The sequence below is a fragment of the Rhodamnia argentea genome, chromosome 7 (genome assembly GCF_020921035.1).
Source record: "Rhodamnia argentea isolate NSW1041297 chromosome 7, ASM2092103v1, whole genome shotgun sequence".
Lineage (NCBI taxonomy): Eukaryota > Viridiplantae > Streptophyta > Magnoliopsida > Myrtales > Myrtaceae > Rhodamnia > Rhodamnia argentea.
Genome location: NC_063156.1, coordinates 23856576 through 23879856, shown reverse-complemented (window position 1 = coordinate 23879856; position 23281 = coordinate 23856576). Strand labels below are relative to the sequence as shown.

Below are 23281 nucleotides of genomic sequence, written 5' to 3'. Positions count from 1 at the left end.
CAGCCCCTCAAGCATTCAAGGCACATGAAGGTGGAAGTTAGAGAGGGGGAAGATGGAAAAGAAGCTTTTCATGTGGTTGGGGTTTTGACTATATAAGTGGAGCAGAACAGAGGAAGTACGATGTCTAGAGCTAGGGTTCGTTTCTTTTGAACTTACCTTTAATGAATGTCGTTACCTGTCTTCTCCAAACCTGCCCGGACTTTCTCACTCTTCACTCTCATCCACAGAGCTCGCACATGGAAGGAGGGAGGGAGATAGAGAGTGTGCAGAAAATGCAGCTCATTCATCCTCACGACCACCCTCTTTGCGCTTACTGAATAGCCTCGAGTACTTGGTCTCTTTCCATTTCTTGAAAGAATTTCTTCTTCTTCTTCTTCTCATTTTCTTGAAACATGCAAGTGCGCAAGACCCTCCTGGTTGCGCTCACCATTGTCGCCTCATTCTTGTTCCCCGTCACGGAGCAAGACCTTGCCTCGGACAGAAATGCGCTTCTTGCCCTGAGATCTTCGGTCGGTGGCCGTACGCTCCTCTGGGATGCGAAGCAGCAAAGCCCCTGTTCTTGGGCAGGGGTCCAATGCGAGTCCGGCCGAGTTGCGTCTCTTCGCTTTCCCGGAGCTTCGCTCTCTGGTCGAATCCCGGTCGGCATTCTCGGCAATCTGACGCAGCTCAGGACACTCTCGCTCCGGCTCAACACGCTCGCTGGCCAAATCCCTCCAGATCTCGCTTCTTGCACCGGCTTGCGCAACTTGTACTTGCAAGGTAATCGGTTCTCAGGCCCTATCCCTGAGTCTCTGTTGGGTCTACGCGAGCTCGCGAGGCTCAATCTTGCCTCCAACATTCTCTCTGGGGAAATTTCTCAGAGTTTCAACAACTTGACTAGGCTCAGGACTCTTTTCCTCGAGGACAACTTGCTCTCTGGGTCGATTCCTGCCGAGCTGAGCCTGCCAAAGCTCGAGCAGTTCAATGTTTCAAATAATTTGCTTAGTGGCTCAATTCCTGATGGTTTACACAAGTTTAGTTCGGCTTCGTTTCTGGGTAATTCATTATGTGGAAAACCACTCGTTTCATGCTCGAAGGATGTCACAGTGCCTAGTATGGGACCTAGCGGGGGTGAGAGTGGTGAAGGCGGCAAAAGGAAGAAGCTTTCTGGCTCTGCTGTTGCCGGCATTGCCATCGGCTGCGTGTTCGCTTTCATATTCATTGTCATATTGGTGATATTCTTGTGCCGCAAGAGAGGTAGCAAGAGGACGAGGTCGATTGACATGGCAGTGCTTAAGCAACAAGAGATGGTGCTTCAGGGCGAAAAGGCATCTGGGGATGCTGATACTGGCGAATATTCGGTGGCTGCTGCTGCTGCGGCTGCATTGACTGTAGGGACCAGAAGGAAAGAAGCAAATGGCGGTGGGGCGAAGAAACTTGTTTTCTTTGGGAAAACAGCGAAGGCATTTGATTTGGAGGACTTGCTGAGGGCATCGGCGGAAGTCTTGGGGAAAGGGACATTCGGGACGGCTTACAAGGCGGTCCTGGAGATGGGAAACATGGTTGCGGTGAAGAGGCTCAAGGATGTGAACATTTCTGCAGGGGAATTCAAGGACAAGATTGAAGCCGTGGGAGCAATGGATCATGAGAATTTGGTGCCTCTCCGGGCTTACTATTACAGCAACGACGAAAAGCTTCTGGTCTACGATTACATGCCGATGGGAAGCCTATCTGCTCAATTACACGGTAAGCCATTCTGTTTCTGAATGTCCCCTTTAGTTTAGAGTAGTTTCTGCATGTACTATCATGATGAGTCTTGTGATATATTTAAGGTTCATTCCCTGTTTAACATGAAGAAAGAAACATTGCAGGGTAGTTTTCGGGTGTTTTGTTTGGATCATAAGCATGCTGAGGTAGAACTTGAGCTGTGTTTTTGTCGGTTTGCCCAACTCTTTGCTTGGATTGTTCCACAGATTGAATTAATTCCTTAATTTTTTTCAAATTTAAGCGGCTTTTATATCCTGTAATTAGTTTGAAGCAATGTGGTGTGATCAAACTCTTTGATGACCCTGTACATTCCATTCCCCAGATTTACTTCTAGTCTATTCATTCTCCCCCTAGTCTTAGCGGGAGATCGGTGAAGTCATGTAGTACAAAGGAAGAACAACAATTTTTTGCTTCCATTACTCAATCTTTTTCACTGTTATTTTTTACTCAATTTTTTAAATGAAATGCTGCAGGAAACAGAGGGGCAGGAAGAACTCCATTGAACTGGGAATTACGCGCCAGCATTGCCCTAGGTGTTGCCCACGGCATCGAATACCTTCATTCTCAAGGACCTTATGTATCTCACGGAAACATTAAATCTTCTAATGTTCTCCTCACCAAATCCTACAATGCTCGCCTCTCCGATTTTGGCCTGGCTCACATTGTCGGCCCCTCAGTTGCTCCCACCCGTGTCGCTGGCTATCGTGCACCAGAAGTCACAGACCCTCGCAGAGTATCCCAGAAGGCTGATGTCTATAGCTTCGGCGTTTTGCTCTTGGAGCTTTTAACTGGGAAAGCCCCGGCCAATTCTGTCTTAAACGAAGAAGGCATCGACCTTCCAAGATGGGTTCAGTCAGTGGTCCGCGAGGAATGGAGCTCGGAGGTTTTCGATCTCGAGCTCCTAAGGTACCAGAACGCAGAGGAGGAGATGGTCGAGCTCCTGCAGGTGGCCATGGATTGTGCGGCTCAGTATCCTGACCAGCGCCCTTCCATGCCGGAAGTGAGGAGGCGAATTGAAGAGTTGTCTCGGCGTAGCTTGCCCGTTCATGGACCGCGGTCTGATCAGGTCAACGATGTGGAGGTCGTGACTTCTCAATGAATCGCTCAGGTCTCGCCACTGCCAGAAACCAGGATGTGTGGTACTTAATGCCCCCTGATCAGCGTGTCAACATATTCTTCTTAGGTTGTAAGAAAAAGCTGATCTTTACGCCTGCATTTTCTTGAGAAGAACATTTACCTCTCCCCTAATTCACCTCAGGTCTAGTCTATTGTTTTTTTCAGTGCTTCACTTGTGGGATATCATGGGTCTTGTAATTACGACTTCCGCATTTGCTTCCGATGATGCAAATCCTTGGCAAACCTTTTTCTTTCACTAGCAGAGTCACTTTAGCAAGTGGTCTTGGTGTTTTCTCGGTTGGATTGGTCCATCAAACAATCTATTTTCTTTCCAGGAATGATGAGCTCGATTGGTACTGAACCATCTCGTGCTTACCGAACTTGAAGGTGAGTTCAGGGTTTTGATTGAACCCATGAAGGGAACCTTTGGCAAGCCATGATTGTAGAGTTACTGCAGGGCATGTCTCTGTTAGCGGCTGAAGTCAGTTTCGGCTTTGCGTAAATCGTCTCTGAAATGGTTACATAAGAGCTCGGTTTCGTGCTTTTCTTTTCTGGCATTTCTTGTAAATGAGATTCAGGAACATGCCAAGACTTTGTTGGAATCTGATTGATCATTGGTATGATCCCTTAACGACATTCTTTCGGAGTCAGGCTGGCTTGAATTTGATTGCTTTGGATTGGTACAGCTGGTCAGGGTTTACAAAAAGCAGGTGAGCTCATCATGAAAGTGATGCATAAAGAGAGCTCCTTTTCAGGACAAAACTCGTGCTTTTTTTAGAATCCGAGGATTATTGCTGTAAAGTCAGCAGACATGTTTTGGTCCTCATATGATTGTCCTGGCTCTATTCCCTTCCCGATCCTCATGAAAATTTCTTGAAACATGCTTCTCTATGCACATCTTTGTCACTATTCAGTGAGTGCGACGCAAGACGAATTCGGATCATTTAAAATGATAGGTCTCACTTGTAAATGCGACCGGTCTATCCAAATTTGGTGATTCACATGTATTTATTCTTGAGGTATGGTTCATACTCTCCATCGATAGGAAGATACAGTGCTTGAGAAGCAACTTTAAAGAAAGAGGTCGTTTGATAGAAATATACTCGAAAAGTCTTTTGTGTGTGACCAATTTAAGTTTTTTTTTTTAACTTTAATTTGTGTAAAATTGGAAATTAACAACAACCGTAACTTTTATATCTTCGTGCTGAGAGGAATGTATTAGAGACGTATTAACAAATCAATAAACATAAAAGCACATCAAGTGGATCTTTCTCAATTAAGAAGAGAGTAATTTCATTATAAGAAACATAGTCTCATATTTCCGGAGGAAATAAACCCGTTATCCTTAAAAATTGCAAAGCTCCTTGACTATTTCCTAAACTCATGGCTATTTGATCACGTAAAAGTGCAATGTTCGGAGATAAGTTATCATTTGAAGCACTTGCCCCCTCATTTACATTATCGGGGTTATCCGAATATCCATAATCGGGATCCAAATTCGCTCTTTCAAAATCCTTATTAGATGTGGCATTTCTTCATATATAATTGTACAAAGCCATTGACGGTAGACAATTTTCACTCGCTTTTCATACATATAACCCGTTATTTTATTTGTAATCATCCACTTCTCTTTTAATACACCAAATGCTCGCTCAATTTCAAATTGTGACAAGGAATGGGCATGGTCAAATGCCTCTCGATTACCCATAGGTGTAGGGCCACGTTGAAACTCGTGCAAATGATATCTAACTTCTTTATATGACCCCAAATAATGTTTACCGACACAAGTGTAATATAAATCTAATCAACATATACCGCGTATATACATTTAGGTAAAGTATTTCATTTGGTGTCAGATAAACATGTGCCACTTAAATGTAATGTAAATCTAAGTAACGGGGTGTTACTTAAGTCAGATAAACAGAAGGCAACAACCTAGTTTGGAGCACTTCTTGGGGGCATCACAGCACCGTAACACTACCATTTTTCAATCTGAAACTCAGATTACACTTTCAGAATGCCATTCTACCAACGAAGCAAAAACTCACTGCAGGAGCAAAAGTTCAGAAAAGCTGGAAATAGAGGGCGATGGAGGAGACAAAATCAGAGAGACTGACTGAGTAAAAGGGCCACTGATAGCCAACAAAATCCATCATGTATAGTGTTCACACGAAGAGAATGTAACCCAGTAGACAAGAAGAGGCGAGCGCCGGGGGCGTGGGGAAGAGATGCGAGCGCAATCTCTAGGCACGACGCATGAGGAAGAGAGGCGAGAGCGAGGTCCGGCCGTGAGGAAGATAGGAGGCTGCCTTGAGCTAAAGGCGCTTGGAGGGTACTTGAAAAAGCTAGCGTTTCCCAAAATGGGCTGCAAAAACCATTTTGCGAAACGCATTTGCATATTTGCCCGAGGGCCTTTAGAGGTCCAAAAGGACTTTGAAAACGTATCGCCAAACATACATTCAATGGCTGCTGATTGTTCGGCTCTTGTTATATTTAGCTCACTCTCCCACTCATCTCGAATCGAAGGTGGATAAGACTAGCCGTGAAGAAATTCTTGTTACACTGGCGGTGGAAGCTAAAATTACTCTTTATTCTAAGTGGAAGGCGCAGAAGAAATAATCAATCTAATCTTAGCCATAACAAAACAATAAGATGTTCACGGACAGTTGAAAGAAACTTCATGTGCGGTTGGAGGGTATGGATGATGGATCAAGAAGTTCGATGGATGTCGCTCACAGGCCTGCTCAGCCCGGCCCCATCTCTGCTTCAAGAGCCCAAAGTTCAGTGCAAATAGATCAAAGGGTTCCGAAAAGCAATAAAACTAATAACATCACGCTTGTTTTTCTCTATTTTTAAAGTAGATCTGGCGGGTCGATTAGAGAAAAAAGTTACATACACGTATTCCCTTTTCGACTAATAAAGTAAAATTCTTTAACTATAATTTTTTACTCCTATTTCCATAACAATAATCAAACACAAACAACGTCAAGAATAGTTCGCCGTTCTCGTAGTCATTTTTCAAAGGGTATCCGGTCTTATTAGAATCGTGGCGAACCATTTCTGCAGAGGATTATCCGTGTAGTCGATTTGCTTAATCGTCGCATTTCACATTTGATGAAGATCCATGCATTTCCATGTTTTACACAAACTTGCTCTTCTTTTGTTCCCTTTCTTTTTTTTTCCTTCAATTTTGGGTTCTTCATTCAAACTCCATATTGCAGTTTTATTTTTCTTTGTCATCGTTTTTTGACCTCATTTATTTGCCTTTTTATTATTTGCTTTTTTTTTTTTTTTTTGGGCTCTTGTGCCACCCACATGCCCATTAAATTAATTGGAAGGTCAAAATTTCATCATAACGCAGAAGGCATTTCGAATCTTGTCCCGTTGTCCACTTTGGACCCCGAATAGAGGAATGAACGTGGAGGAGGGAACCCTAACGTTGTCAGCATAAAAAAGAACAAGTATAGTTTTTTTAGGTTCGTGTCTTATTTGGCCCACGATATTGTGCTCTTCTTTTGGCTAAAAAAAAAAAGAATTTAATTTCCATACCCTTTTTTAGATAAGTTTATTATTTTTATTATTATTATTTTGTGCTTTGTTTTTTTTTTCTTTAAAAAGAAGTGCAATTATTAATTTTATATTTATGTAAATTGCTGTTGATTTTGCATGTGCAATGGCCACATGAAGCGTGCAAGGGAAAGGGCATCCACATGGGGCCTGCGAGAGTGATTTATTATAGAAATGGACTAGGACTCTTGCTTCTCAAGTGATAGAGGCAACGTTGACTTCTCTATGATTGGTTTAATCTTAGCAATGTTGTTTACGCAAGTTAGCATATGGACTTCAATTGGAGGGAGAAAAATATTAATGTATAGAGTGATGATGGGCAGGAATAGTTTAAGGAAATTTCTATGAATATTAATAGTTTAACAAAACACGTTTATCTATGAATATATATATATATATATATATAGGAGAGACGACGTCTTGGAATTTTCTATTTGCTTCGTCGATAGTGATGGTGTTGTGGCACAATGCAAATTAGTTGTACATAACATCGTGATTATCTCCTTCTTGATAAGATGAATTCGGGTGGAGCATCGTCTGTATTTGTTGTCGTTCGTTCTCATGTGAGCATTGACTTAGCTAAAAACAATAGAGGCGGACCATTTCAAAATTTGTATGGAAAGTGAGCTCGCTATGTTTGTAAAAAAAAGAAAACCTTAACTTTTTACATAATCGGAAGATTCACGTACATTTCATCTAGCATTACTAATACAACCTATATCAATGCTTCTTTTTCTATTCTCGACAGATTGGTTAAGAAAAATGGTTGATTGTATCGCTCACACAATCATTCTTTGAGGGCTGGTGGCCATTGAATTACAACAAACCGGTCTCAAATTTCCATTAAAAACCTTTTTCGATATTCGGAATTAAATAGCTACAACAAAATGGCCATCGTTACGACCTCCTTTAATTAGGCGTTGCACCGTAAAGGTGGCCCCGATGAATTGTCCTTAGAAATTAAAATTGGACAAAACAGTAAGTTACATTACGAAGATTAGGAAACGACTGAAAACTATTTAATCTAAGTCCTTGCTTGATTTGGGCACACCCAATATTTGCCCCGTAGAGAAACCGACGGGGTTTGAGTTTCGTGGTGCGTTTCGCACGTGGTTTGCAACTGGGAGCAGCCGGTTGCCTCGACCGGAACAGCCAGTTAGCTAACTCCGTGCCAATCAATTTGGTACAAATCCGATGGTCCACATCGCACGACAACTTGGAAAAGCAAATTGATTTAGCTCTTCTTCTTCTTCTTCTTCTTCTTCTCTCATTCTTCTCCTTCGTCACTCTGTTTTTCGTTGCATTTCTCTGCTTCACTCCAACAGCTGAGGCGGCGAGTATCGGACTTTCCTTTTTCGCTATTTAGAATTTATCTTCACATCTCCGGAGATGTCTGTGATTCGAGAAGAGAATTTGCATTAATTCGGCGAGCTTTTATCCTTGCGCGGTGGAGATGGAGAGGGATTTCCTGAGTTTGGTCTCGAAAGATCATCACGTTTCTGCGAAAGACGAAAAGGGTGATGATTTTGCAGACCCAGGTACGTCTCTCCTTCTCTTTATCGCTTTTATCTCTGTTGTCTTTTGTTCTGTTTAGCTCTGCAAAGAATCTTTGGATTGGCGTGCTCGTTGGGCGTCGACTTTGATTGTTGTCTGAATGGAGTCAACGAGTGTAATGTTGAAATGCATGGAGTGCTTCGACTTCGATGAAATTTCGCGAGATCTTTCTTTTGCTTAAAGTAAAAAAATTGTTTACTTTCTCGAAGTTTTGACTCCTGCGAAGATGCCGCTGAGCGAAACCAAGATGAATGTGACTTGTTTGCTCACCATGTGTTTGAGAGCATTTCTCGGAGGAGAGATTAAGTCTGTATAGTGATGCTTTTGGTTTACTTTTAGCGAATTTAGATGGAAGTTGCATTGGTCAAAAGCTGAATTTTGTAAAGTAAGCCGAGGTGTTCCAAACTTCCAATAGATTTTATTGAGTTTATAATTTCTTACTTTTAAAGACGAAATTTACGTAAAAGAATCTATTAAATAGTTTTTGTTATGTGCAGCACCTAGCAGCATTGCTTGCAATGCGTGAGATACACGCAGTGCTTTCTGCTTATGAACGCAAGTAATTGAAATGTAACACGACATACATTGGAACAAATAATAGACGGAGCAACGCCAAACAGAAGCGTCTTTCATTACCTTCTGCCTCAAGATATGTATAGGTTGTTTGCTCAGGCGCAGTGTGCAAGTGTTGTTCATCGCACAGGGTAGATGCAATCACTCATTCACAGGGTAGGTACACCTTGGAACGTGTATAAAAAAAATTATCACTTGTACTTGCTGCACCTGATGTCAACATGAAAAGCATTGGATTTGAAGATTAAGTAAAGTTTGGACTTTTTGAGGTGCTCTGCTCATTTGTTGAGGATGGGGAATACGACATTATTGGCCACAGCTATCATGCTCTTCTTTGAGAAAATATTGGATAAAGGCTAAACGTGGGCTATTTAGGTTCATCTGTGGATCAGTCGACCAAGTCAAGTAGATGAATGTCAGTTTGTTCTCCATTTTGAGAGTTGGTTGTGGAAACTATTTCTTTTAGTCGTCCTCCCATCTCTGTCTTGACACCTGGCATTCACAGCTTACAGAAGCCCTTCATGTTTAGCCCTTTATTTGGGTAATGTGGTCCAGGCAATAAAAATATTTTCCATGTGAAACTTCTTTGCTGCTATATTTGGCTTTGTGAAGGTGGGGTTAAAGTATTGTGCTCTTAACATGTGCGTGAGTTGGTGATGTGTTTCATTCATGTCTCATGTGGTGTTTTTTAAAGTAGGGAGTTGCAATTTAGTATTTGTACCTGAACAGGTGTCCGGCATCTCTAATAAAATAATATGTGTGACTGAAGAAGCAATCATATTTAATGATATATCCGCAGCAATTCCAGTTGTCCAATGCAATTTGGAATTGCGTTTTCTATCATAAGCATTTAAAATGAGACCTCCGAGTAGTTGTGCCTGGCTAGTCACCACCTAACCCTGTTCATTAGATAAATCCTTCCAGTTCTAAATTAACAAGAAAACTTGCATACACCAAGGGCTTCTTGCAGTGAACCTGCTCATCAACATGAATTAAATAACTCACAAGCTTCAAGCATGATTATTTCGAGAAATGGTTTTTTTGAGTGGAAGGTCCGTCCACGCAAGAGGTCATTCTCAATATTCTTTTTGCTTTCATTCTCAGTGCAAGATAATCGAAATTGTTTATTTGTGGATTTGGCAATCAGCTCCATGTTCATGACCGCCTTTTATAGTGCATATTAAAATCGCTTTCCTTCCGGGTCATCTCTTTTTTACGATTATATTCTGCATGCTCATCTTGCTTTATCATTTGTAAAATTTAATCGCCTCGACAGTGCCCATCTTAAACCTTTTCCTTCATGAACAAGAGCATATTTCCTTTCAAATGTCTTTGGGCACCTCTGGTTCTTTTGTTTTTTAAGCCTACATAATTCTGCTATTCCTTTCTTGGATTCTTCACCTGGAGGTGTTAAGGGATCTTGCAAACAGCAAGAAAAAGTTGAAGTGTGTATGTTTGACCAGTCATATCGACAGTTTTGTTGTGAATGATTGGCCGGTGTTCTTCCGTCTTTGCTGATTTTCGGTGATCATCTAAAGGTTCACAGATGCAGTGGGCTTTCTCAAACAAGGTTTCTGGCTCTTCTCAGCTCCTATCTTTCAAGGCCTTTGAAGAGGAGAGGCCAAAGAAAGTTATCCATGATTCGCGAGCATCTTCTGGATCTATGACCACACAAATCCCAGATGTTTCGAACTCTAAGTGGAAACTGCAATCCAGAGAGCCCCAGGTACATTTGTCCGTCTCTCTCTCTCTCTCTAAATTCTAAAATTTCACAGAGTTATTTCCAAGCCATGAGTCCCTGGCTTCCTTTGAGAATCACCTACCTTTCTGCTTGCTATACACAATTACTAATCGTACTAGCTAGTATTGGAATCGCATAGACATGCAGTAGCGGTAAGGTACTCAAGTCCCGAAGGTGATGTTAACAGTACCTTGAGACTGTATTGGAACGTATAATTTTTCTTTTTTCATTTTCTATTGGTTATTTGTGCTGATTTGCTTCTTTCATTGCAGATGTGCATAAACGTTGACAAGAAAGCACAGGAAAATTGTGCTCTGACAATCTACCCACACCAACACCTCAATGGGATTTCGGTCCATTATCCCCATGAAGTAAAGTTATACTCGGGATCTAATAGACCAAATAAGACTGCCTCTCTTCCTTTTAAAGCTCCAGTTCTTCAGTCCAAATTTTCCTTGGTTAGGGAGAATATGGTTTGTTCTGCGGTGAAGTCACAACCTCTAGGCGGAGTTCTGGATCTACCTCCTGTTTCTTTGCTTCCATCCACGAGTTCGATTGTCAGTTACACTGACTATGGGTAATTCTTTCATTAACTCGGGGAAATCTCATATATTCATAAGTTACCGAAAACTTGATCTAGACATTGAATTCCTGTTGTAATGCCGAGCTTTGTCCGAGAAAATAGGCTGAGTCTCTTGTTTCCTTTCTCAGGAGTGTTTCAAAACTCCCTGAGATGCTTGCTCAGATGACAATCTTTTATGCTGGGTCTGTGAATGTCTATGATGATGTATCTCCGGAGAAGGTACTTGTTCCTTTCCACCGTTGCTTGTATCACTTGTTAGCTTTCAAACGTGTCACTAATTGATCTTCGCATTTTGTTCGTTGGGTGGTCTATCCAGGCTCAGGCTATTATGTTGTTGGCCGGTAATGGCCCTCCTGTGACTCACAGTAAGACTCTTGCCACAACTCAGGATCAGGGTCAGGGTCAGGGTCATGGAGCGACATCAAGAATAACCACTGATGACTCTTCGAGGGGAAATCAGCCTCAAAATATTTCGGCATTTTTGGGACTTCCGAACCTTGTGTCTGTGACCTCCGAATCTGGATCATCATCAGGAGGAAGATCTACATGTGACAATGACACAGTGACGATGAAACAAGCAGGACCTTTTGCATGTCCTGTTAACACATCAGAGACCTATAAAGTTATTATGCCCATCGGACCTGGTCCAACTGGTAAAAGCAGTGGTCTATGTGCTGCTTCATTTCCTGTGTAATCTATTGTTGTATGTGATGGAACATTGTTTTGCAGTTGCTTTGCCTCAGGCTCGTAAGGCGTCTTTGGCTCGATTTCTAGAGAAGCGCAAGGAACGGTGAGTAAAGATTCCTGAATTCTTTACATTTAGTCATACTTATTTCTCTGTTTGATGAGATCATACAAATGGTTGAATTACTTGGTTTTTCTTCGATTTACCATCGTAGTTGGAGATGTATGAATAGGGATGTACCAATTGATGGTTCACGCCTATCATTTGCCTGAAATCCCCCTTCTTTTTTTTCTAGCTTTTACTAACCCCTGTATTGCCTTAAAAAGAAACAACAAAAATCACTGATGTAGTCCTTTGATAAGGTACTGTTTTCCTGGAAAATAACATCGACAGAATCTGTAATTCCTTGAATTGCTTTTGCAACACCAAAGACAGGCCAGCTCAGAATGTGCTCTGAGGAAACTAATACCTAAATTCTGGACATTGTTCAACTGTGTCTCTAATGTAAATGCTTCCTTTGTGCTTTGTTTAGGGTGATGAGCTCATCCCCTTATGCCGTGGACAAGAAGTGGCCAGACCGTAGCACCTGCACTTCGAATGAAATTAGCTTTTCCATCCTCAACTCATCGGTTCCTTGTCCACAGTCAGTGGCCAAATAGAACTTCTGATGGAAAATTTTCGTACTATAATTTGGAGAAAGCTGAAGCAACCGCCTTTGATCCGAGATTCTCGCAAACGAGTGGTCAATCAGGAGCTATTCAGCTTCTCATTGTTGCAGTTCATTATTTTGTATCTCACTGGAGCATAATAATCCGTTCTGTTGGCTTAGATTGCTGAGAAATACTCGGCGAAACTTTATAGCCGAACAGGTTGCTGTACATCTCTAGAATTCATAATTGGAGAGGAATCCAACATATTTGACTCTTCCAGGCATTAACTCCCAACTCTAGATTCAAAAAATGGTAGAGAAATTTCAGTGCATGTGCAACGGAAGTTTTGTCTATATAGGCTGGGGATTTTGGTGAGTATCGAGTCATGGCTTGACATCACTGTCAATGCATCCATCATTAAGGGTCAATTGCCTAGTCGACAAAGAAAAATTAAGGAGCCGAAAAAAGGAAAAAAATTTCGAAATCCGATATTTACAACCTTTTCCATTCACATGCTATATTTAAGAGTCAACCTTAATATTGTTACAACTAAGGTCACCCTATATGTTCTACTTGAAATAATCCAAAAATAAACAAAATAACGCTAGAAACTTCCAAAGGCAAAAGGTGGCCATGCACGTGCAAAAACGGAGTTATATTAGTCACGTAGTGAGAAAAAAACCTGAGAAGCTGACGGAAACCGTCTCCGGACAGAGAAATATTAGGAACAACACAAACGCGCGGGGAACAAAAAATCCTATTCATAGGAAGAGGCAGCTAACCAATATAACCATTTTCCTGTCAAAGATAAAGCCCTAGAGAGAACGAGAAAAACCATTCGTTCTTTACATATTTTTCCCTTTGGGTTCTTCTCTTTCCTCTTCTTTAAACAGAAATCGATCATGGCTCCCAAGTTTCTCTTCCCATTGCTCCTCTTGTTCTCTTCATGGGCAACTCGAATTTCTTCGGAAGGCCTGGCCAATTTGGTAAATGGAGTGACCGGCGCGTACTCGACGTCATTGTGCATGCAGAAGCTGATCCCGTGCCAAGCGTATCTCACAGGGTCATCGGCACCGCCGGATTCTTGCTGCGGTCCATTGAAGGAGTTGGTGACCGGCGAATCGCAGTGCCTGTGCCAAGTCTTCAACAACCCTGATGCGCTGACGAGCTTGGGCATCACCCAAGCTGGGGCTCTGGCTCTCGCCAAGACTTGCGGCGCGGACGCTGACATTTCGGTTTGCAATAAGGGTGATTAACGATCAACCTTTTTGTAGTTAATGATAATCTTGGATTCTCAATACCTTGTCGACTCATTGTAATTAAAAAAAAAACATCAAGAGTTCTCCTGGACGAGGATGTCCTTGATCACAGGTTCCTTCATAAGAATTGCCTTTCCGTTTCTAAAGTTGGTTATTCTTTATCTGTATGTTGTTAGCATGAATTTTTGGTGGCTGTAGCTTTTGCTGCAAATGATGTTTGTCGCTGCTTGCTTTTCTTGACCTAAACCACAAAGTGACTGGAACTTTTCTTCTTGTCTCCTCTGATTTGCAGGAGCAGCGACTTCTCCGACTAGTTCACCGGCAACCCCTGCTGATTCACAATCAACTCCTGCCGATAGTAAGTTCCTACTTTTTCCCTTCCCCTAATGCATAGTGTATAACACAACAGATAGTGCAGAACCCATGATTTTTACCTAATGTTTGTACGTTTGCTCTATGAATCAGTCTCTACCTTAAGCAATGCTACTTTGACGGCTGCAGCAAGTCTGATCCCAGAGACGAGCAGGGCGACATCTCGTCTTGCAGGATCTGGAGTTGTCACTCTGTGTTCCGCTATGATCATATCAAAACTCTGGTAGTTTCAAACTGAATCTGTCCACGAAGAGCTGTATCACTTGGCTTTTTTATCCTTTCTTGCCTTTTCTTTTTCTTTGCAAACAAGGACCGGTTGGTCGCTTGAGCGCCTCTACTCAATAACACTAAGGCAGAATGGTTAACAAACCAAGCTCTTACCTTATGTACGAGTTCAAACCCAATTTGGAAAAAATTATAATTGCCCCAAGCACAACGGCTTGTCAAACTTGCACGGCGAAGGAAAGAGGACATTTGGTTACAAAGGCCAAAAAGGCCATAACAAATGCAACGAAAAGCCTAAACTCCGACAGACTCATAATTCGTGAAAACACAGAGTATGCAATGCAGAGAAAGACTGATATTTTCACTACCTTTTCCTGTAACTGTACAAAATTTGTATATGAGACAGCTTGCTCGTAAAAGAATGCAACCAAAGAATGATATAATAGGAAACAAACTATGGCTCACCACATAAAATCAAGCAAAAGCACATCAAAATAACTAGGAAGAACGACCCTAACTGAAAGAATGAAATGAATATCAAAGCAAAACAAAGGGAAGAATCACGATTCACTTCTTATGAATAGAGGAGAGCCTGTCCCAGCATGGAGTGCCTTCAACAGCGCCACAAACTGAAACAGACCCGTTTCAGAGGACCACTTGAGCTTCCATGACATAATGCCTGAAGATAAGTTCCCATGAAGAGTTGCTGCAATCTTATTGTGAGCTTTTGTTGATGGCCGAAACTCCTGTGCAGCACGCTCAAGAGCTAAGGTCACACAGTGGCTGACCCCACTTTCAATGACCTGAAAACGATGTTTCAACCTGACTTTGAATAGGGAACAAAACATGCATATGCATGTGCCAACTAGCATGAATGGAAAAATCGTATTAAGGGTTAATTCACTTAAGGAACTGAAGAGATGGGCAATCATCATGGAACATATGGATAAATCGCTTGACAAATGCTTGCAAATGCTAAAGAGTTCTTCTGGGAAAGAAGAAGTACCATCTCGGACACATCAGCAATACTGCAAGTTGACACTAAGGAGAAATAGGGGGGCGAGGACGAATCTCTGGAAAGAGTGCCAAACTGCCTGATATCCTCGATGCATATAAGCAACTGACCTTGGGTAACAAATAATGATCTTGAAGCCCATGATTTGTCTGTCAGGTTTCATGTTAACTAACTGTAAGAACAGCAGAAACTAACAAAGCCATCTAAGAGTTGCTGCATATACATAGAAGCTGCTAGCTCACATCAAAGTTGCATCATTACCAAGACAACCCCAGTTTTTATTTTCAACTTATTGGTGCAAGGTATAAAAGATTCACTCTCAGAAGCATGCGAAACTCAGAGGTTGAATTAGCAAACATAATCCATAAATCCCAAGGCACTTGCTCGTCCAACTTCCTACTAGTAGTTTCAAGTGTTGAATCACCCGAGACCTTAATGAGGGAAAAGAAGATGTCCTTTGGCTAAGAAGACACTCAGACTACAAAGGAATCAAAATCCAAATCCAATTTGATTGTGATAAAGAAACGAATATCCCTTCGTTGGATGATATGTTCATTTCTTAGTTCTAAATCATGACTTAATTGGACTAATTAATAAATGTTCAAGACTTGATTCCATTGATGTCTTTTTGCAAGTCACTATTTCCTATTCTAGAATCTAGTTCCATTTTTCCTAACAAGAGGTACCGTAATGTATAGGAGGTCACAACATCGAGAAAGGAATTGCAAATCAACCCGCAATACTAAGAACAAACCTTTGATTTTGTCATGACAGAAAAGAATCATCGCGTATTGGAATATGTTCACTTTTGCACCTCCACCAATTTGCTTGCTAAATAACTCAAACTGCACTGGCTCCAAACTGTCATTCAATTTTACAAGAAACCACAATCCATCACCACATAGTGTATATGAAGACATGTAAAAGCTACGAAGCTGCAAGGCCATATAAACTATGGATGTATGAACGTGGATAATATGCATGAATCTAAAGTCATGTACAACCATGCACTTAGACAAAAAAATGCATGATTTCAAATTAACATGCACATTGGTACAGTTAGGTACCTCTTCAAAGAACACTTCGTATCAAGCACATCGATAACTTCCAATGTCTCAAGTAGTAGTCTTGATTTATCAATGCTCCTTGTGATGAACAGATACCTCGCTCCACTATCAATGCACACCCTGTGTGAATCAGAGACTTAGAGAAATAACTGGTTCAATGCAACCAATTCTTTAAGTAACAAAACTCACTAACCTCACAATGTGGAAGCCCATTCCAATTGAAACTTCTCTAATTTCTTCAACCATGTGGCAACCCAGCACACTCAAAATAGTTCCTGCAAGTTCCATCAAGCTGAACTTCAGCATTACCCGGAAGATCTAGGTGACGAATTGATGTTTATCATGAGAGATATAACCACATTGTTACAGTTATTTGAAATACCGCACCTGACCCATCGAATCTAAAAGCAATCAGAAGCACATAGAGGCGATGTTCACTGCTTCGCAACAGAGCCACTTCTCTGTATTAGAGGGAAAAGAGAGGGTAAAAAAGGGAGGCATGAAACCACAGAAACTATAACGTAAGTTTCTTCATATCACTCCCTACTACATAAAATCAAGATACATACATACGCGATGCATGGTAAATATAACAGACATCAGAATAAGACTAAAAAGAGCTGAGAATATTTAGAATAGACTCAAATGAGCTGGGAATATTAATCCCCGTAAAGTCCATGCAAATGTAATCACAATCAGTTTGATCATAGTACCCAATTATTCGCCAGATCCTTGCTTGAAAGCAAAAATTATCAGATCTTAGAAAAGCAAAATCAATGCAAATAGCCTACTAAACAAGTCAAGAAAAGAAGTTGAAAGATGGATCTATGGACAATTAATAAAGCTACTCACCTCTCTCTATAAATGGATTCTTGCTCCAGTACACAATCACAACGAAGGTATTGCTGACAAGTTTCATGGGCTCTTTGTGTTGTCGCATTCATGTCAAAGTACTTCTCAATAAATTCATCAGTTCCTCCTGTTGAGCATTTTTCCCTAGCAGTGGCTGTGTCATTTGTTTGGGTGGTAACAGCATCCCATGCCTGCTTCTCATAAACTTCCCACAAGCCACTCCCTTTAAAGATTTGTTTTGTTTGTCCATCTTCCAGACTACTAGTGTCTGTAGGACCCCCTGAGGCTGATGTTGCTCCTGACCGGTCAACGCCCCTGCTCTCCTCTGACAAAGCCGCAACTCTTTTCATAGGCTTCCTTTTGCTTTTGCTCTTCTCAGACAATTTAACCCCTTCATTGACTGACTCAAGAACTTCAACATCATGATGATGAGAACCAGAATAATATTGCACATCAAGATCCGGAATCCTAGATGGTTGTTTAGCTGGAACATCAATAAAAGATTCGCGAATTTCACCTCTCCCTAGAGATGAATTTTTTGAGACATCACACTTCTCCTCAAAGGTACTGATCAAGAAATGTCCATCCAATTCCCAATTTCGGGGCTCTTCATTTAATCTCTTATCCACATCTGACACTGACGTCCCAAATTCAGTAAGGTCATCTTCACTGCAACTAGTATTATCCGAAGATGCTGCGGAATGGGAGTCAGCAGTAAGTTGCAGTATGTCTTCTACCAAGCTGTCATGGCGCTGCAGAATGTTCTCTTGATAATGAGGTGGAGATCCATGGTAAGAGGAGGAAGAACATTTCTCTATCGCGTCATCACCAGGAGGCACAGATATGACCGAATTTGCAGCTATTAGCTGTCCATTAGCAGCAAGTTTATTGTAATGTGAGCCTTTGGTAAGCTTACACCCATGGTAGTTATGCTCATGAGTAAGATTTGTCCTGCCCGTGTCAAGAAGACAAACAACGCCAGCGTTTACCACTCCATTGACCTGATCAAGGAATTGATGCCCATGTGAAGGAGCCAATGAACTATCCAATTCCAAAATATTTGTGCTGGTACCATCTCCCGAATCTTGAAAAGAATCTGAAGTGCATCTCGAGTTTTCACCAAAATGCCACTTTTTGTTTCTAGAATCAAGCTTCCCATTCTCCATCAAAGTCTCAGAAGACGGGTCTATCCAATCCTTGAACTCAAGTAGCCAAAGAACGGAACGCTCTTTCTTCAAAAGCTCCGCTCGATTCATCAAATCAACAATCTCAGCCTCATCATCACCTCTGACATTTTCCTCTCTGCTGGGTACTTCATTGTCACAAGAGATAGCATCATGGTCAGAGCATATGCAGGTGCTTTCTTCCTCACTCTCGATAGATGCAAGACGAGATTGCTTTTTCTGCAGAAATGGAAGCAGCATTTCTCATATTACATTTTAAAACCTGTAGAAAAAATGCAAGCATGGCGAACCAAAAACGACAAAATGATTTAGCGCTCTAATAGAACTAGTCAATATACTCCAAGGTTAGGCAAAACACATTTAAAAATTTATTTTCATTTTCTTTCCTTTAGGTACTACATAATAAATCCAACTACCAACAAAAAGTCATGACATTATCCTGGAGAAGGTCCGCACAACGGCTCAGTACAATCAAATCCAACAAAAATGCTAACTCTGTGCTAAAAACTCAAATTGAGGGGTACTAGCTTCTTCCCCTTATCCTTTTGCTAACAATAGGGGTTTTCCAGGGCTCTTCAAGCATCCTATGAATCCCCACTATCCTGGGACTCGCCCAACCCATGTACACTAGAATAATTAACACTGGTCCACGTCCCTGGATTTGGATCCAAGGGAATGGGCAAGCACAATAAAGGGTCATTTGACTTCTTTTTCCTTTATAAGAGTGAAGAGTTATTGGAGTTAACTTCATAGGTTACATACCTTTTTCCTGTTGATGCTACACTCTCCCTCTGCACCATCCCTTTGCGGGCGAATAAAATCCAAAGCTTGCAGGCTTCTTCTGCCTAGCGGCAACAAGAATCTGCCTCTTCCAATACTCTCTTTTGCTAATTCCCTTGTCATCTAGCTTCAACTAGAAGAATGGGTAAGTTTAGGTGGACTGTGATATAGACTTTGGTACAATTACAACAATTATATTCTGGCGCATTTATAAAGATTGACTTACTTTATCTGGATAGGTGAAAAGGCTGAACACTTGTGCTCGATACCATCGGGCAGAACATATTGGATTTCCTTCCAACCACAAACTTAGCAATGAAGGCATGCCAGCAAGTACCTCTAGCTCTGAAAAATTGGAAATAACATTGTAGGAAACATCAAGCCCTTCGAGCAACTTCAAATTCTCAATCCCATGTAATGTAGTTATAGCATTGTTCCTCAAAACAAGTTTTACAAGATGGGACGTGACCTGCATAAACCAATGACATCCATGAAATCCATGTATTAGTCCAAAGCTAATTCGTAAATTGAAAAAAAAAAATTACAGAGAACAGAGTTAGTAATTAAACCACAAAACAGAGGTAGAGACACAGTGGAGCAGTATTATTTGATGGCGACACACGAAACCATCTCCCAAGCATCGGATCATTTATGTAGTGGGAGAGGAGGACAAGAAATTTACGTATAAACAATGAAATTTGGATGTATGGACTGTGTATGCAGTATCTCCAGCTGACATGATGAATGTGGTTCCCACCATTAGACTGCCGGCTTCAAGAGAAGAGGCTTCTACCACTTACCTTTACATACCAAGCAAATTCTACTGTGCAGTTTACATCTTCGTTTCCCCTCCCAATGTTACTTCTGTGGCTTAGGTGGCCACGGGATTAATGAGGACCAATCCAATCTTTCAACACAGCTACTGGCTATGGAGAATCTGAGGTCATACAGTACAAGTGACCACATTGGTTGTCAAACATTAATCCAAGGCTTTGCAATGCCCAAAGCTATTGAGGGAAAAGGGACAAATTTGAAAAAATACATGTTATCTGCACAGAACTTGCAAGTCACATATCTCTGCCAAGACCACTGTTTACTGTTAAATAGAAGCTGAGGGCATTAGGGCAGTTCTTTTGTCATGACTAAAGGTTCCCCAAATCTTAAGAGGCCCAGCTCTAAAATCCACATATCGTTAACAACCAAACCTCCACATATCATTGACCTCACTCAATTATTCAAGAATGCGCAGATAAAGTTGGCATTGGCTTATCATCAACTTTGCTACAGTAATCTTTTGGCTGTCGCACTTAGAACATTCTGCAACTGTCATAATCATAATTCCCCAAACCCCCAAAAAAACTCCAAAAAGTAAATGAATGAACATTCCAGGTCCTGAATTATTATGTTAGAAGCATCAAAAGACCTCGATAGAGACCAAAGAGATCAATGATTCCTTTGATGTGCCCATGAAGAACACACCCTGCTTCTTAGGCCTAACAGAATAGCTTAAGAAGAGCTAACAACTTATCCCAAGATAACTAATTTCGCCATTATATAACCTCTAAACACAGAATAGCAAATTGGATAGCACAAGAAAACTATAAGAGCATCTTCCAGCTATTAGGAGAAGAAAGAAACCACGCGGAAATAAAGAACAACTTCCAAATCAATATGTGTATCTGAAATCTAAAAGATATACACAAGATAATCATAAACCAGTGTTTCCATTTGATTTTAACCTTCCCTACCTCAGTAAATGATGAAATTGTTCTCAGATTATTGAATCCAAGATCCAGGTGCTTCAGTTTCACGCATTTCCGGAGATTACCCAGCTTTGAGAACTTGTTTCTACTAAGATCAAGGGTTTCGACTGCAGGAAGAAGTTGCAAGGACTCATCCATCACTACCAAGCCATTGCAAGCACATGAAACAAACGATAAGCGGTTCCACTGTGGAGAGTCCTTTATCTCAGCAATTCTACTTGCAAAAACATGCCGTAGAGCATCCTATTTTCAAAAGAAAAATAGCTTAGTAACAAGAATTTTTGCGAAGTTGGCATTGTTGAATAGTCATGTACACAATTTTGCTATTGGGTTACTATTTCACATAAGTAGTCATAAAGTGTTGACGGAAGAGAGAGAGAGAGAGAGAGAGAGAGAAACAAAAGCTTGCTAATCAGAAGCCTCAGACCAAAAGGCATATTCAGCTCGAAGGAGGTGGAGCATTCATATTCTCTCTTAGGCAGACAGTCCAACATGAAATGAAAACACCTAAAATCCCTTCCTTAAACTTTTCGAAACCACAGTTTAACAGCAATGAACCAAGAAAACAACCATTTCTACAACTAACTGACCAACATCAGCATTTGCTTCCTTTGCCTTCTGAAGGACCCAAGGTATTGACAGCATTAGCCAGTCCATATGCATTCTTGGAAATCATAGTAAATTCTACTCGTTTGGCTCACACTATTTTCACGGACACCTCTAGTCATTCAACTTGGCATAAAGACACCATTTCACCCGGTACCTCCCTTCATTCAAATTTGCACGAAGACACCATCCCTACTGATTTTCATTTAGTCTGACCCATCAAAAGCATTGAAAGCAAAAAGGAAAAGGAAAAAAAGAACACCCAAATGGAAACGACCTTTTTGTTAATCTATAATTAATCCTACTTAAACCACATGCTCTATTACTTTTTTCTCTCACAAGAATCTCGAACTTCAACATTTTACATAGGCGTTGTAAACATGCAAAACCTGGCTGAAGCTCAAATAAAACAACGTAATCGTCATTGATATAAGAAGAACGGCATATATGAACAAACGGGAGAAAAGAGCGGAATGAATCTATATGGCATTAACTTTAGTTTCTCATTCACTTCTACTAAAATTCAGCCAATTTCCCCATCTAAAACAGCGCAGAATTAACTGATGAGAAGAACCAAAATCAGCTATAGACATGGACCGGAAAATGAAAAACACGGAACTTGATCTGAGCCAATAGGCCAAGAGAAGCAGAAGATAGCACAGAACTCACGGTTGAATCGTGGCAAATAAGCTTCTCCAGAGTATGCCGCAACTCTAGCAACCCTCTCGCGGCCGATGTTGACAAATCACAACCTCTCAGCTCGAGGAACCTCAGCCGCCCGAAGGGGAGCAGCGAGAGCGGCGTCGGATCCCGGGACTGCGGCGGAAGCACGGAGACGACCTTCAACGAAGTGAGGAGGCGCAGGATCCTGCGCAGCTGCTCGAGGGCGCGGTGATCCCCAAGGTCGGACACATAAGCTCGGAGGTAGTCAACAGGAGCCCCCGCGAGGAGGCGCTCGAGCTCGTGCAGGGACTCCAGCCTCGACTGCACGTAGTGGAGCCCCACGGGGTTCAGCTTGAGCACTAGGGTTCCGTCGATCAGCGGGCCAGCCTGCGCCTCCACAAACTTCACGAGCTTCTCGAGGTAGCGATCCCCGGTGACGATCGCCATTCACAAAAAGGCGAGACTCGCGGCCTCAATCACGGCCTCAATCACGGCCTCGAGGGAAGGAGAGGGCACATCTGGTCCTGGTCCGGCGCCACACCTTCAGCGCGAGCGGGGGGTTCGCGGAAGCTGACGCGCGGCGAAGTAGGAAAGACACGGAGCGAGAAGGGAGGGAGCTCGAAGGGGACGAGAGGGAGAGAAGCCGCGGGGAGGAGATTGTCAGAGAAGAGGAGGATTGATGGGATAAGAATACCACCGGAGATTGACGGCGGAGGGAGATCAGCTTCTTCCGATGCACCTGTGACGAAGAAAGCGCAGAGAGAGAGAGAGAGAGAGAGAGTACAGAGGGGAGTTAGGAGGAGACACCGAGCGAGTCAAGCATCAAATGGACTCAGCCGAGTTGAGGGAGAGAACTCAGAAGGGAGGTTTGGGTGGGACAGAGGAGAGGGAAACGGCCATGGCGGAGCAGAGAGAGGGAGGGAGGTGGGAGATGACGGTGGTTAATTGGAGGCTAATGATTGGTTACTCTCGGTGGCCTTCTCTGTTTAATTTTTTTTTTTCTCTCTTTTCTTTTTTTAATCTCCGGGGGGTTTTAAATCTCTGTCGACTGGAGTTTCTGCAAAGTCACCGTTCCTGGAGACACCTGTCGTTCCCCCTTCTGCGTGACGCGACGGCAATGATTTGGTCCGACGTCGCTGCGTTAATCCGAGATTAATCATCATTAATTTTGATTATCGCCTTATCATCAACATCCCCTTTCGTATTCCTCTAAACCTTTTTCTAATGGGGTTGTTCATCTCCCTGGCCCAATGGTCCTCCATGGCGTTAGATCAATAACT

The 23281-nt window shown here is 42.0% G+C and overlaps 4 protein-coding genes across 8 annotated transcripts; 3 read left to right on the top strand and 1 right to left on the bottom strand.

Moving 5' to 3' along the window:
- Positions 1-87: 87 nt before the first annotated feature.
- LOC115734784 (probable inactive receptor kinase At1g48480) lies at positions 88-3100 on the top strand. The gene is made up of 2 exons (XM_030665709.2): positions 88-1725; positions 2220-3100. The coding sequence occupies exons 1-2, from the start codon at positions 393-395 to the stop codon at positions 2843-2845; spliced, it is 1959 nt and encodes a 652-aa protein (XP_030521569.2). The 5' UTR covers positions 88-392; the 3' UTR covers positions 2846-3100.
- Positions 3101-7661: 4561 nt separating this feature from the next.
- On the top strand, positions 7662-12399 carry LOC115734916 (protein TIFY 6B-like). Of its 5 annotated transcripts, none has more exons than XM_030665915.2 (7): positions 7662-7967; positions 10103-10282; positions 10570-10874; positions 11009-11099; positions 11197-11533; positions 11610-11670; positions 12098-12399. In XM_030665915.2, the coding sequence occupies exons 1-7, from the start codon at positions 7950-7952 to the stop codon at positions 12222-12224; spliced, it is 1119 nt and encodes a 372-aa protein (XP_030521775.1). In that variant the 5' UTR covers positions 7662-7949; the 3' UTR covers positions 12225-12399. The 5 variants fall into 5 exon arrangements, with proteins under 5 accessions (XP_030521775.1, XP_030521773.2, XP_030521779.1 ...); XM_030665913.2 differs by having other exon boundaries at positions 7840-7967; positions 10095-10282; XM_030665919.2 differs by lacking the exon at positions 7662-7967 and adding an exon at positions 8001-9097 and having other exon boundaries at positions 10095-10282.
- A 557-nt stretch (positions 12400-12956) lies between these two features.
- Positions 12957-14210, top strand: LOC115734761 (non-specific lipid transfer protein GPI-anchored 9-like). The gene is made up of 3 exons (XM_030665665.2): positions 12957-13463; positions 13767-13832; positions 13940-14210. The coding sequence occupies exons 1-3, from the start codon at positions 13118-13120 to the stop codon at positions 14071-14073; spliced, it is 546 nt and encodes a 181-aa protein (XP_030521525.2). The 5' UTR covers positions 12957-13117; the 3' UTR covers positions 14074-14210.
- Positions 14211-14411: 201 nt separating this feature from the next.
- LOC115734759 lies at positions 14412-22961 on the bottom strand. The gene is given in 12 exon segments (XM_030665664.2): positions 14412-14874; positions 15078-15235; positions 15841-15947; positions 16154-16273; positions 16347-16428; positions 16541-16614; positions 17006-18408; positions 18952-18991; positions 18993-19102; positions 19196-19438; positions 20718-20975; positions 22008-22961. Coding segments are annotated over 12 exon segments (3279 nt in total). The 5' UTR covers positions 22449-22961; the 3' UTR covers positions 14412-14631.
- Between the last annotated feature and the right edge of the window lie 320 nt (positions 22962-23281).